Raw genomic sequence first — 13,497 nt, 5'->3', positions numbered from 1 at the left:
TTTCAGGCCGTGTGTGTGTGTGTGTGTGTGTGTGTGTGTGTGTGTGTGTATGTGTATCTCCATTGTTTTCAAGGGTCAGTTCTAATTTCTTTGAAAAATAGAAACTCAAAGATAAACAGCAAAGAATGCCACTGAAAAGATTCTCAAGTCAGCATGTGTGTCAGCGCAGCTGCAGATAGTGGTGTAGGCTGTGCACTGCACAAAAGCACCACATCTAGAGGGGCATGATTAACGTCACAGACATCAGATTTATTGTGACAATATTCCAGTAGATGGCAGCGTACTAAGGGAGGGAGTCTTTAAAATGTACGATGGTGCCATGAGGCCCCAAAACAGCCTTGGCTTCACCATAAAGAAATAAATGTCCTAACTGAAGGGACTCCATGAAATTAGTAGCAATTTCCATTCTTTAGAAATAGAATGCTCATTGCATTTAATTTTAAAGTCACAACATGTAAAGGGTAAAGAGAATATATGGAGACCTCTTTAGATATCAATTTCATTTGCTCTGTTTCTGGTTTCTTTTCTTAATTGCTTCTGTCTAATTCAGTGTTCTCTAAAAGCAATATTTTTACTTTTTAAGGTAATATAGTATTATTCTCTTACTCCTACCGAAGAACTGAAAAGGGAAAATTGTGCAAATTGAGGCAGCACATCATGCTTTTACAAATTTGTGCAATTTCTATTACTGAATCATAAATATTTAAGGACACGCATCCAAACCATCACAAAGGAAAATTCTACATTGGATGATTCCAAGTGAATATGTCTTTTAGTAAACACTATGTGCCATTATCTAAATCACAGAAAAACAGCCTGCATTTCAAATTCTGAAAATTGGGCAAATTAAATATTGGTCTGCACAGCATGATATGAGTCTATCTTTCTCTGATTTTCCCACTTCCGCTTTTTGTCTAGTAATGGAGAAAAGAACAATTCAGGCAAACTCTTCCTTGTTTTTGGAACGAAGCAAGCCAGGTGTGAGAAAGTATTTCTTATAGGCCTGCAATCTTATACCCCCATGGACACTGAATTATTAATGGGGAAAAGAGAGAACAAATAACCAAGAGAGGGTTCTTGGCAGCCATTGTTTGAAGTTCATGGTGTTACACAACATCGAGCATGTCCAATTCACCTGCCAGGAGCTATCTGATTCTTACTCTAGGGTTCCATTTTCCTATTTCGATCTTATCCAGCATCTGGCTGGGTGATGGTCCATGTCAAAGGATGTAGATCTTCTTTTTATTCCATTAAACTTTGAGATCTGATTATGATATCATGCCTCATGTATTTTCATCTACCAAATGATCATAATAGCTAGTTATCTGCTCCCTGCAGAACCTAGGCTTGTGCTGGGAAAGGAAATAGAAAAATCAGGATTTTATTAGTCTGAAATGTTCGGTCCTTCTGTTCTCATGGGTCTGGCCGGGACACTCTCCTCATCTCATTTGTCGGATAGAGTGGCATTAAGAATACTCAGTCCACACACTATCTCAAAGGAGACCCACAGCCTTCTTTACACTTGGATTGAATTTTCTAGACTCTGAGGTTAAACAGGGAAAGAGACTGCTGTTTTAGCATTTACGGTGAAGTTCCATCTAAAGGACTGATTCAATGGGAAGTGCCCCAATGAGGACACAAACAAGGGTGGAGGGACAGGGTCAAGGCATTGGTGAGCAGGACCACATGATTCAATCATTTCAGCTGCTAAGTAGATTGATTTTTCTGCCTGGCTACATGGTGTGCCTTGGTGGATTGTTTTTCTCTTTTACTTTTGGGAAGATTTTTGTAATTTAAGCAGCTGAGTCTAAGTTCTTAGGATTAAAAAAAAGGGGATTCTCACATCAGTTCTTAAAATGATGTCTGGGATTTGCTTCAAAATAATCTACAGGGAGGGGGAATTAGAGGAGGGAGATAGATAAAAATATCATAAAGCATTAATTGATGACTGTTGGATTGGATGACAGATACTTCTGTATATGTTTGAAATTTTCCATTATAAGCGTTTTTAAAAATGAGGTAGAGATCCAGTGATCCAGAAACTTGGTAGTTACTAGTTTCAACCTTAGCTTCACCTAAACCCCTTTAAAAAATCGCTAACAAAGAATGCTGTCTCCCATCATTTTCACTCTCCTTATCTACCCATTCTATAACAGAGGTATTAACAAGGGGCAGAGTTGCCACTGGACAGGTGTGAGAAGGGAGGATTTGATGATGAGGAAAGTGCAGTCACCAACCCTTACGGGATGGAGAGTTAACAGCACATACCCATGGACTTCGTGTTCTCTTGGTGCAGGACACGGGCATCAGCACTCCCATGACTCACTGGCAAGCACGTATTGGAACGCCAAGCTACAGAGTGTTTCCTCTTGGGTTGCTACACTTTTCCTTAGTCTTGTGGTTGAAATGAGCATCAAGATAAATAATGATAAACAATTGTGAGGGAAGCTGTGGGTTTATAAAAGGCAGGGATAGAATCAGCTCCTTTCTTCAGTTTTGTGTCTCTTCTCCCCACCTCATGTCCTTGGATATCCAGACGCTAGGATCAGGAGATTCTAGGCATTTACCAGCATGAGAAAGGCAAGGGAAGGCTTGATCTCCGTGCTGTGCTGAGGCTGGCATCCCAGACCTGCCCTTTACAAATGAAACTACCTTAAGTATACCTAACTACTCTCAAAGTGCGAAAAATTCTGAACTTGATTCCAATCATGAACTGTCCTTCTGAATAGTCAGTTTCTTCTAGGAAATCAAACACAGAAGATATGATTACTAAATAAATACTCCATTAGTATTTAAAAATCTGAAGATACAGAAATTCAGAGGTTTGATATAAATCTTTTTGAAATGTATCACAAATCACACCTTAAAGCATAATCCACACACTGATCTTGTATGTGCAAAGTAAGAGTTCCTTCTAAAACAGGAGTCCGGAAAGAAGAAAGAAAGTTGGCATTGTTTTTTCTGTCTCTGATTATCAGTTAACTGAGGTTAAAGAGGATTTCTTGGCATAAAGATTTGATTCTATTCCACCTGAAATAATAAGGCGAGAGGTAAAAAAGAGATCTATTTATGGATAGGCTAATCAAGCAAGTTGCCTCTACTCAAAGGAAAAAATAAAAATAAAAAACATAACGAGGACTTTGTAGAATTATAAGCCAAAAATTCCTTAACACTGATTTCTAAACACCATATAATGCTGGGGGCTCACAGGAAGAACCTCTTCCTTCGCTTTGGGCAAAAGCTCTAATTCGGATTTCCTCTTACTCATAATCTCCCAGCAAGAGAAGAATTTAAGGATTGCATCATTTTTGCCAAATGGTTAAATTTCTTTTTTTTTCTCCTCTATCCTATAATCATGCTTCAGCTCCAGCCAAGGCAGTTTAGGCTTGAGGCACATTAAAGTCCTTGTATGGAGCCAATTTGGGGCCTCTTCTTACCTCTTTCCAGAGAACACCTGAAAAGCATAAAATAATATGGTCTTGCAGCACATCTTTTTGTTGTATATTATGTAATCTTAAAGAGCCAGCAGAAACCTCCATAGATCATGCTAGTGGGGTCCTGCCCACATCCTCCCTCCAGCAGTAGTGCACCCACCCTGGAGTTGCTGTAAGTGTTGCCTGACAACTATAAGTGAGAACTGCTGTCCCCATTGGAACCCACTAATGTGGGAGGTTATACATCCCCTGCAGGGGATTAATTGAAGCTAGTGAATCTTCCTGGGGGATGGAGCTGAAGTTACAAACCAGCTAAAACCACATCCTTGCTCTCAGCTCCTTCTCCTTCTTCCCTCTTCTGCCCCCATCACCTCCTTGCAGGTTCCTCTGAAAGCATTCCCTCAATAAAGCACTTCCACGAGAATCTCCATCTCTAGGGGACTTAACCTATAACACTTCAAGAATCCTATGGCAGCAAATTAAAATGAATATTTATTACTTTTAGTCTGCTGTCTTTCAATGTCTACTAATCTAGCCAATTTCATCAATGTTTAGACCCACAGACACAAGCAGTATACTAAATAGCTTTAAGGTTAGATGTAGGAGGGGGCAGGATGGACTTCATGGGAGCTCACATCTCCTATTTGGGCATCAAACTTAATATACAAAATAGCCTTTCCATCCCCCGAAAGCCATTTCTCAATACAATCTGCAGTCCAACTTCCTAGTCTCATTTTCTATCTGAATACTTATATACAGACACAACACTAATATATACCACTCTTCTGTTCTATTAGAACGAGGTTCCTTTCCCTAATACTATATAAACCCAGTGTGAGCCGATCACGGTGGCTCACCCCTGTAATCCAAGCACTTTGGAAGGCCAAGACAGGCACATAGCTTGAGCTCAGGAGTTTGAGACCAGCCTGGGCAACATGGCAAAACCCCATCCTTACAAAAAATACAAAAATCAGCAGAGGATGGTGGCACACGCCTGTAGTTCCAGCTACTCGGGAGGCTGAGATGGGAGGATGACTTGAGCCTGCAAAGTGGAGGCTGCAGTGAGCCACAACTGGGCCACTACACTCCAGACTGGGAAACAGAGTGACACAGTCTCAAAAAAAATAAAATAAAATAAAAATAAATAAATAAATAAAATAAACCCAGTGTGAGGCAAGCTGGCTCTGTTTTAATTGCTCTTTGAAATTTGACATTCCTAACCTCCAATTAATGGAATTTTTTTTTTAAACCTCAGGTTAAAGTTTAAATGAGTACTGTCCACAGGCCTGATAATGCTGTGAGGTCAATTAATAACACATCAGAAAGAAAAATATCATTTACCTTTTGTTGCAAGAAAATTAGAAACAAAACCCAGCAACTGTTCCCATCAGAAAGAATCTTTCTCTGTTTGCTCAGGAAAGCAAAGTTCCTTGATTTTAAGACTCCTTGGTAGCTCCCAGCTAGTTCCCACTGTTCCTAGTTATTCATCCTAAAAGTGTGTATTGCTCTTGATCATCCTGTAAAGCTCATATCTTGGGCTAACTCAGAAATTGGAGGGAGGTTTGAAAGTGGAGAACGCTCCTTCAAAGGTGGAGAATGCATTTCCCCTGAGCTCCTTTTCTGCAGTGGTGGGGTTTTCACCTGCTGGCTCTCGCCTACAACGTTTCAGGTTTGGGTGGACTTCAAGGCTCCATGGGAGCAGCAGCAGTGGCTGGTCCTCCTCTCCTCACAATGGCAGATGGACAGTGGGCAGCCTACATTGGCTGACCTCCTTAGACTGCCTTTGGCAAGTGGAAAACTCCCTTGTCCACAGTGGTGAATGATATCAGTTTTCTTGCAATTTTTTAAAAGCATTATCTTTTTTCTTCTTTTAAAATCTTTGCCTTCCAAATAATGCTGGGAGGTTAAAAAAAAAAAGTTGGGATGTCCTTGGTGACAAATTATCAGCCTATAGTCACAGAGGCAGTCAGGAGCAGGGTTGCAATAAGACAGAAAGAGGCCTTCGTGAGATACAGACCCAGCCCCGAGTCCCAGCTGAGCCACCCAGCTCAACTCTCAGGCCAAGACACTTCTGCAGAGAGGATGATAATAACATCTACTTCACAAAATTATTGTCAGGAAGACAAAACAATAACATACAGAAAATTTCCCAGCAAAGTGACACCTATTAGATGTTTAGTAAATATTAGTGGTCTTCCTCCTTTACTTCTGTATTGTTTCTACCAACCGAAAAATTTTGGTAGAAAATGGTGGTAAAGGGTGTGACTCCTTTGAACCCAGTGGGAGAAAGAGGTTTGGGGAGCAGCGTTCAACATGTAGTACGGGCTGGTGGCCCACATGGGGTGTTCTGGAGGAACGCCACACAAAGTCGCCTACCTGGTGGTGGTCCGGATGGTGTTTTCTTTTGTATGATTGTGCTCTTTGCTCACTTTTTCTGTAAGGAGAAAGAATGAAACATATACCTCTTAGGTTGTTCTCACTCAACTTGCATCTTTTAGCTTTAAGCAGAAAAACCCTCAACATTTCTCTTTTTCCTCTGTGGTTTCCTTTTGATTTCTTTTTTAAACATCCAGATCCTCCCCATCTTACTGGAAAAGACAATCATTAAAAGCATGTCGATAGTATCCATAAAAATATTTTATTAAAAACCAATCAGGCAGGGCACGGTGGCTCACGCCTGTAATCCCAGCACCTTGGGAGACCGAGGTGGGTGGATCACGAGGTCAGGAGATCGAGAGCATCCTGGCTAACACAGTGAAACTCCGTCTCTACTAAAAATACAAAAAATTAGACGGGCATAGTGGCGGGTGCCTGTAGTCCCAGCTACTCGGGAGGCTGAGGCAGGAGAATGGAGTGAACTTGGGAGGCAGAGATTGCAGTGAGCCGAGATGGCAGCACTGCACTCCAGCCTGGGCAAAAGAGCAAGACTCCATCACAAAAAACAAAACAAAACAAAACAAAAACAACCAATCAGGCCGGGTGCTGTGGCACACGCCTGTAATCCCAGCACTTTGGGAGGCTGAAGCAGGTGGATCACTTGAGGTCAGGAGTTCAAGACAAGCCTGGCCCACATGGTGAAACCCTGTCTCTACTAAAAATACAAAAATTAGCCTGGCACGATGGCATGTGCCTGTACTCCCAGCTACTTGGGAGGCTGAGGCAGGAGAATTGCTTGAACCTAGGAGGTGGAGGTTGCAGTGAGCCAAGACTGCACCACTGCACTCCAGCCTGGGCAACAGAGTGAGACTCTGTCTCGAAAAAAGAAAAAAAAAAAAAGAAAAGAAAAACCAATCAAAGGGAAACAGTAACAAATATCAAGTATGTGGTGTGATTTGAATGAGGTCTTAGTAAGTACATACATACGCATACACACGCACACACACATAGAGCTACGGGCAGAGACAGTTATTTCCACTGTATCTTTCCCCAGCTGAAAATTTCTGCTTTCCTCTGATTCAGCATGAAAACTGCAGTTGTTGCAACTGTTCCGCCTCTGACTTTGATGACAACCTTTAAGCATTCTGTACTGTGAGGCCCCTTTGTGAGAGGGGATATAAAAACAGCCTAAGACCTCTTGGTGCTGCAGTCATTCAGTGTTATTCTGATAAATGTCACAAGGGACAAAAAAATATCATTTAGACAAGAAGAGGTAGACACTCCCTTACTGTGGCTTGAGGTCTACATCTATCAGCTGCCAGAAATTATTTAATGAGCTTTCAAGAACACAAAAGTTGAACTCTGGCCTTCCCAATGCAGTTCAAATGTGAGGAGCCTACACTGATGGTCACAGCTGCCAATGGCTTCTTTTAATATCTAGAAAAAACCTGGCCAACGCTATAAGAGTTTCAGATCTAAACAGCAGGGCAAGTAAAAAACTCTTAATCTTGTGGAGTTTGGGAAAAATTTAAAGAAAGATTTGCAACACCTGTCTCACACTTCGTGCTGCTAGTCTGAAGCCACTGCATGCATGTGTGCACGGACAATTCCTGTCTGTCCACTCAACGATGACGACAAGTGTGAATTTGGATTCACAGCCAGTATTTTTTCAGAGAGCAGGAAATCGGGTCTAAATGACTTGTCTGAGGTCACCCAGGCAGTGACAGCGTCAGGGTGAGAACTCTCAGACACAAAGTTTTTAGCTGATAGGAGACTGCGACAGCATACGGTTTACAGACAGACTTTCTGAAAAGAACCACACAGGTCACGCTTTTGCAAACTGTAACTCCTCAATCATTATTAAAGTTATATTGTTTTTAGATAAGCTTCGTCCTTCAAAATAAATAAATAAAACTAGCCTGTTTTGGAGCTTGCAAAGATCTGTGTGTCCTATAAAGTTTACAGAATTAGTGATTTCAGCTACCGCAGAGACCTGCACAAACACCCCCCCGTTTGAGGACCTGGAGGCCACTGTTTTCAGCATCATCTGATAATTACACAGCTATGGGCTGTGTTGCCAGGTCAATGAGAAGGTGAACTGTTGTGACAGACGGATTTTAGCTTTTTTTCTCTTTCCCGGTATCTTCCTTAAGAGAGAATTTAATGGATGCTCTAAATGTGTTATCCATAACAAAATAGAGTTTGTTGGACATTAGTAACAGACTTTATTGGTGCATAAACTTTAATACTGTAGGCCAGTGCTTGACTTTGGACAAGGTATTTGTATGTATTTCTACCTGAATCTTATATATGTATGTACCATCAACCTCAATCTTGCACAAAAAAATAGAAGCATGTTAAATTTGTTAGGGACAAGTGGTGTGTCGCTTGAAAGAGATGACAAAAGGAACAACTTAGGTACTGGGATCCTTAACTATTTCATCCAGATACTTCACTGAGCTGGTAATTACCGTACTTTTCAATTCTAAGTACGTGAGTACAAAAAGTTGGTTTACAGAAACGGTTCTGCTAAGGCTACAGCTGGAAATAGTCCTCATATTTTCATCTTTTGCTTTTCCCTTCTTTGTTTTATTTTTGTTTTGGCAAGATACAATAAAACCTCATTAATTCAGACCACACTAATTTGGAAGTCATAGTAATTCAGTCACTGTTGGAATACATTGAAATTTATCTTTTCCACGTTAAAAAAAAAAAGGCTGTTAATCAGATGAACTGCCTAAGCAAAATTAGAGGTGAGGTGTTTAGCCCAGTCAACAGGAATCATTTGCACATAATTGAATAGAGTTTTAATTTCAAGTGATTCTTAACTATTTATTAAGGAAAGGTTGGCAGGAATTCTATCTACTTGGCAACACTTTATTAAGTGTTAGTTTGGGTGGCCGTATGCGTGTTAAAGCAATAAAATTGATTTCTGTCTAAAACATCCTACAATTCAGGTTGTTTTTTTTTAAAAAAAACTGTGTTAGAAGAGTTTTCCTTCAATGATTTCCAATTATTGACATTTTCCGGTGCAGAAACATACCTGACAGTTGAAAGAGGAGCTCGGAAGCCATCTTCACAGAGATATCCTGACTGAAGAGGTTTCGCTCTGGGGGTACTCTGCCCTCTGGCATCTTCTGTAAGGGTTCAGTTTTCTCTCGCCCGATTAAAGTGCTGTAGCCAACATTCCGGCTGGGTGATATTGAGACATGGGAGTCCTGGATGTCAACCTCCATTGGTTCCTCTTTAATCTTCACCATCTGTGTTTCTTTGTAGCTTTCCGCTGCAAGCAGGTGAATGAAGAGAAACAAAAACACCACCATTTCTTAATTCCAAGCTAAACCCAGTTTCTAATCACAGAGAAAACCATGAAGATTGTGTCAGGGAAGAGAAAAGTGAGTGTGTGCGGCACACTGGACCACAGTTTGAAAACTATTGGCTCAATCATCTGATACCTGAAAAGATAGGAGACTTTAGTTTTTTTTAGCCCAGAGACTCAGGGGCTTGTTTGAGGTCACACAGATGGCAGCAGGGCCAGGCCTTGGCCTGCAAGCTGGAGCCTAGGTTTCTTGACCAAGGTCTCTCACCACTCACATGTGCCCGTTCCTCTCTGCCACGCTGTTTCCAGAACTGAGAGAGGACATGGTAAATGTCTGTTCTTGCTTTATAACTTATTCAATTCAGTGAATCAAATAAGAGCAAGCATCTTAACATTATGGTTTTCTCCCTCTATTATTATTATTATTGTTTTTTTCTGAGAAGTAGTTTCACTCTTGTTGCCCAGGCTAGAGTGCAATGGTGTGACATGGGCTCATTGCAATCTCCACCTCCCAGGTTTAAGACATTCTCCTGCCTCAGCCTCCCGAGTAGCTGGGACTACAGGCACTTGTCATAATATCTGGCTAATTTTTGTATTTTTAGTAGAGATGGGGTTTCGCCACGTTGACCTGGATGGTCTTGAACTCCTGACCTAAGGTGATGTGCCCGCCTCGGCCTCCCAAAGTGCTGGGATTACAGGCATGAGCCACTGTGCCCAGCCTCTCCCTCTATTTTTAAAGCTCTGACCAATTGCTTTTCTTTCTTCCGGGGCACATACATTAATCAAGGATAAATAGGGTCAATTCAGCGGAGACATTTGCACCTTGCTGGAGGTGTATGGAAGACCATGTAGGAAGTTAACTGCAGCCCAAGGAGCAACACCCAGAAAAACAGCAATCTTACAAGTTATAGTAGTGGTACAATTTACCGTTTGTCATTTAGGTGTGGCTATTACATGTTGGGTCTTTAGTCTGAAACACATACTTGTTTTGTAAGGGTGGAGTGTCTATGTCCGTGTATTGCTTAGAGTTAATGATAAACATCTTTGAAACAAGGTGGGACAATTAGCCCAGAAAATAACTTGGGTCGCTTTAAAATAAGGCCACACTTTCAAATTAATAATAATAATTAGTAACTAGTGTGTACTCAGCACTCTGGAAAACAAAAATCAAAGAGGATTTTGATAGTTGAACAGATAGATGATAGACAGAAAGATAGAGTAGTGGGTTGAATTGTGGTCCCCCAAAAGAAACATCTACATCCTAACCATGGGAACTTGTGAATGCGAATGTGACCTTATTTGGAAAAAAAAAAGGTCCTTGCAGATGTGATTAAGTCAACAGTCTCAAGAAGAAAACATCCTGGATTATCTAGGTGGGTCCCAAATCCAGTGACAAGTGTCCTAATAAGACACAGAAGAGGGCAAGACATAGAAACAGTGGAAAAGGCCATGTGAAAACAGGCAGAGACTGGAGTGATGCAGCCACAAACCAAGGAGTCCCTGCAGCCACGGGAAGCTGCAAGAGGCAAGCCAGGACCTTCCCCTAGAGCCTCTGGAAGGAGCGCGGCCAGACCAACATTTTGATTTCAGACTTCTGAGCCTCCAGAACCATGAGAGAATAAATATCTGCTGCTTCATGCTTCCGCAACTTTGTGGTAACTTGTTACAGCAGACCTTGGAAACTTTAGATAGATAGATAGATAGATAGATAGATAGATAGATAGATAGATAGATAGATAGATAGGCAGGCAGATAGATACATAGGTACACAGAACAAACAGTAAGAAACAGTGTAAAGGCCGTGCTGATCTGTGGGACAGCCAGGAGATATCATCAGGGAAATCTCATTGTTAGAAGCTGGGAGGTCCAAAAAACTATGCTTTCCTTGGAAAGCATGACGTGGGTGAACATCAAATACATGTATATAGTCTATTGTCTGGTAGTTAAAAAAAAAAGAAGAGCATTTTAACCTAAATGATTAAAATTAATACAGTGCTATCAAGATCTTATGTAAGAAGAGTGTTAATTGCTCTTTTTTCTTCCTGACATATTACACATGCTTCTCAGGGAAAACTGTTTGTTTTTTGTCAACAACTAAACTGCAGGCAAGTGTGGTATTTACTTTAGATCCCTCCCCGCTTTCCCTACTCCTGCCAAGCTGTTTTTTCTCTGCATGTCTGCGAAGCAGCTCATAAAAATCAAGTTCACTGATTCAGTCAGTCATGATAAAAAAATTTTAAAAAGAAAAAAACAGAAGAAGAAGAAAGCTGTGCAAGATACATGCTTAGCTTCTCTGCCTTTACTTCCAGTCCATCTGATTCTTCCTGGAGAACTGATCTTCCTCCCTCAAGCCCCTTAGGGATCTGGTGACCTCACAGCCATCCTGACCTCCAGCCAGATCAGCCACCCTCACGGGCAGTCACAACACAGCTTCCCTCGTCATGCTTCCCCAAAGTACCTAATATTTGGAAAATAAACAGTGGGGTCAGTGTCATAGGTACATAATGATGCTTCTGAATCTTGCACTGGGAAGTCATTCTAAGGCCTGGGGACAAACACAAAAGAATACTAGGACAAATACAAAGGGATTCACTTCATTTAAAAAAATCTTGACACTATAAAAAGCAAAGCCAGAAAGAAGCTCTCTTATTTATCTTCTCCTCACACCTCACACCACCCTGCTTCATTTCCCTAGCTTTGACCATGGAATCAAAAATCACCTGGCTATTTGCACCACTAAATTTAAAGAAATTAGTTTTTAAAAGCTTCCTGGGATCACATCAAGTATGATTTACATGAAGTGCTTTCTGCTCTTTCTTATGACAACCCTTGCCCTTTCAAGAATGCACAAAACACTGATCACTGATAAAAAGCCTTTGACCTTCTTAATTCACTTGACAGATTCCAGACTCAGGGAGAGGAGTTTTCAAACTAACATCTCAATGGGCAAGTGAAACAATGGACATATAATACAGTAAATATCCTAGTCCCTTCTCTTCCATGCAATAGCATTATTGCCAAGTGTTTTCTTGGCATTTCTTTTCAAGCAGGATTTCTCAACCTTGGTACTACTAACATCTGGGGCTGGATAATCTTTGTTATGGGGGACTATATTGCACATTGTAGGATGTTTACCAACATCCTTGGTCTCTCTACCCACTAGACACCAGTAGGATTATCCTCCAGTTTTTTGTTTTTTGTTTTTTTTTAAGAGATGGAGGTCTCACTATGTTGCCCAGACTGGAGTGCAGTGGCTATTCACAGGTGTGGTCACAGCACACTGCAGTCTCGAATTCCTGGCCTCAAGCAACCCTCCTGCCTCAGCCTCCTGAGAAGCTGGGGCTACCTGCACAGGCCACCATACTGGGCTCCATCCTCTAGTTTTAACAACCAAACATGACTGCAGATGTTGCCAAATTTTCTCGGGGGAGGGAAGGGCAAAACCACCCTGGTTGAAAACCATGGCTCTAAAGTTTTTGCTGCATTCTAGTTTTCGCTCCAAAAAAAGTTCAATCACCACACAAGACAAAGAAGAAAGAAAAAGCTCCTTTCATTTCTAGCCTAGGCCTAGTATCAATCGCCATCTCAGCCAGGTTCCTGGACAGGCTGACCTGGCAACACTGGTTTCTGTTACATACCTCACGTGGTCCCCAGGCCAGCTCTCTTCTTTTTGCCTGGGGTGTTCTAACATAACAATGGTTGAATTAATCATTTCTACTCATTCTTAGCTTTGTCTCCCATACTCAGGGACATGTCTACACATCCAGGATTTTATTGTTTCCTGTACACACACAATGTGAATCCTTTTAGAATCTCTTCCCAAAATAATAGGACAAATAGTCATTTTATCCCAACTTTATATATTGTTGCTGCTGGTGTGGTGGTGTGCCTATAGTCTCAGCCACTCAGGAGGCTGAGGTGGGAGGATCTATTGAACCAGGGAGTTCAAGGCTGCAAGGAGCTATGATTGTGCTACTGCACTCCAGCCTGGGCAATAGAGGGAGACTCTGTCTCAAAACAAACAAACAAACAAACCCCACAAAAACCAAAAAAACTACAAGATATTTCAGAGGTTGAATGGGAAGGACTTGGTGGCAGACTGTAGTCTGAATTAAGAATGAAAAGACAGGCTGGGTCTGTAATGCCAGTACTTTGGGAGGCTGAGGTGTATGGATTGCATGAACCCAGGAGTTTGAAGACCAGCCATGGGCAACATGGCAAAACCCTGTCTCATAAAAAAGTACAAAATTAGCTGGATGTGGTGGCACATGCCTGTAGTCCCAGCTATTTGGGAGGATGAGGTGGGAGGATCATCTGAGCCTGGGAGGTCGAGGCTGCAGTGAGCCCTGATTATACCATTACACTCCA

The 13,497-nt window shown here is 41.5% G+C and overlaps 1 protein-coding gene across 5 annotated transcripts in view; it reads right to left on the bottom strand.

Moving 5' to 3' along the window:
* ZNF827 (zinc finger protein 827) overlaps positions 1 to 13,497 on the bottom strand; it is a 174,712-nt gene that overhangs the window by 76,152 nt on the left and 85,063 nt on the right. For all 5 annotated transcript variants that reach the window (XM_050791755.1, XM_050791756.1, XM_050791757.1 and 2 more), the window contains 2 exons: positions 8,854 to 9,093; positions 5,811 to 5,868 (listed from right to left, as the gene is read on the bottom strand). In XM_050791755.1, coding sequence (XP_050647712.1) covers positions 5,811 to 5,868; positions 8,854 to 9,093 — 298 coding nt within the window. The remainder of the gene's footprint in view (positions 1 to 5,810; positions 5,869 to 8,853; positions 9,094 to 13,497) is intronic.

The sequence above is a fragment of the Macaca thibetana genome, chromosome 5 (assembly GCF_024542745.1).
Source record: "Macaca thibetana thibetana isolate TM-01 chromosome 5, ASM2454274v1, whole genome shotgun sequence".
NCBI classification, from domain to species: Eukaryota; Metazoa; Chordata; class Mammalia; order Primates; family Cercopithecidae; genus Macaca; species Macaca thibetana.
The sequence above is the reverse complement of the archived record's forward strand: the minus strand, read 5'-3'. Positions and strand labels throughout refer to the sequence as shown.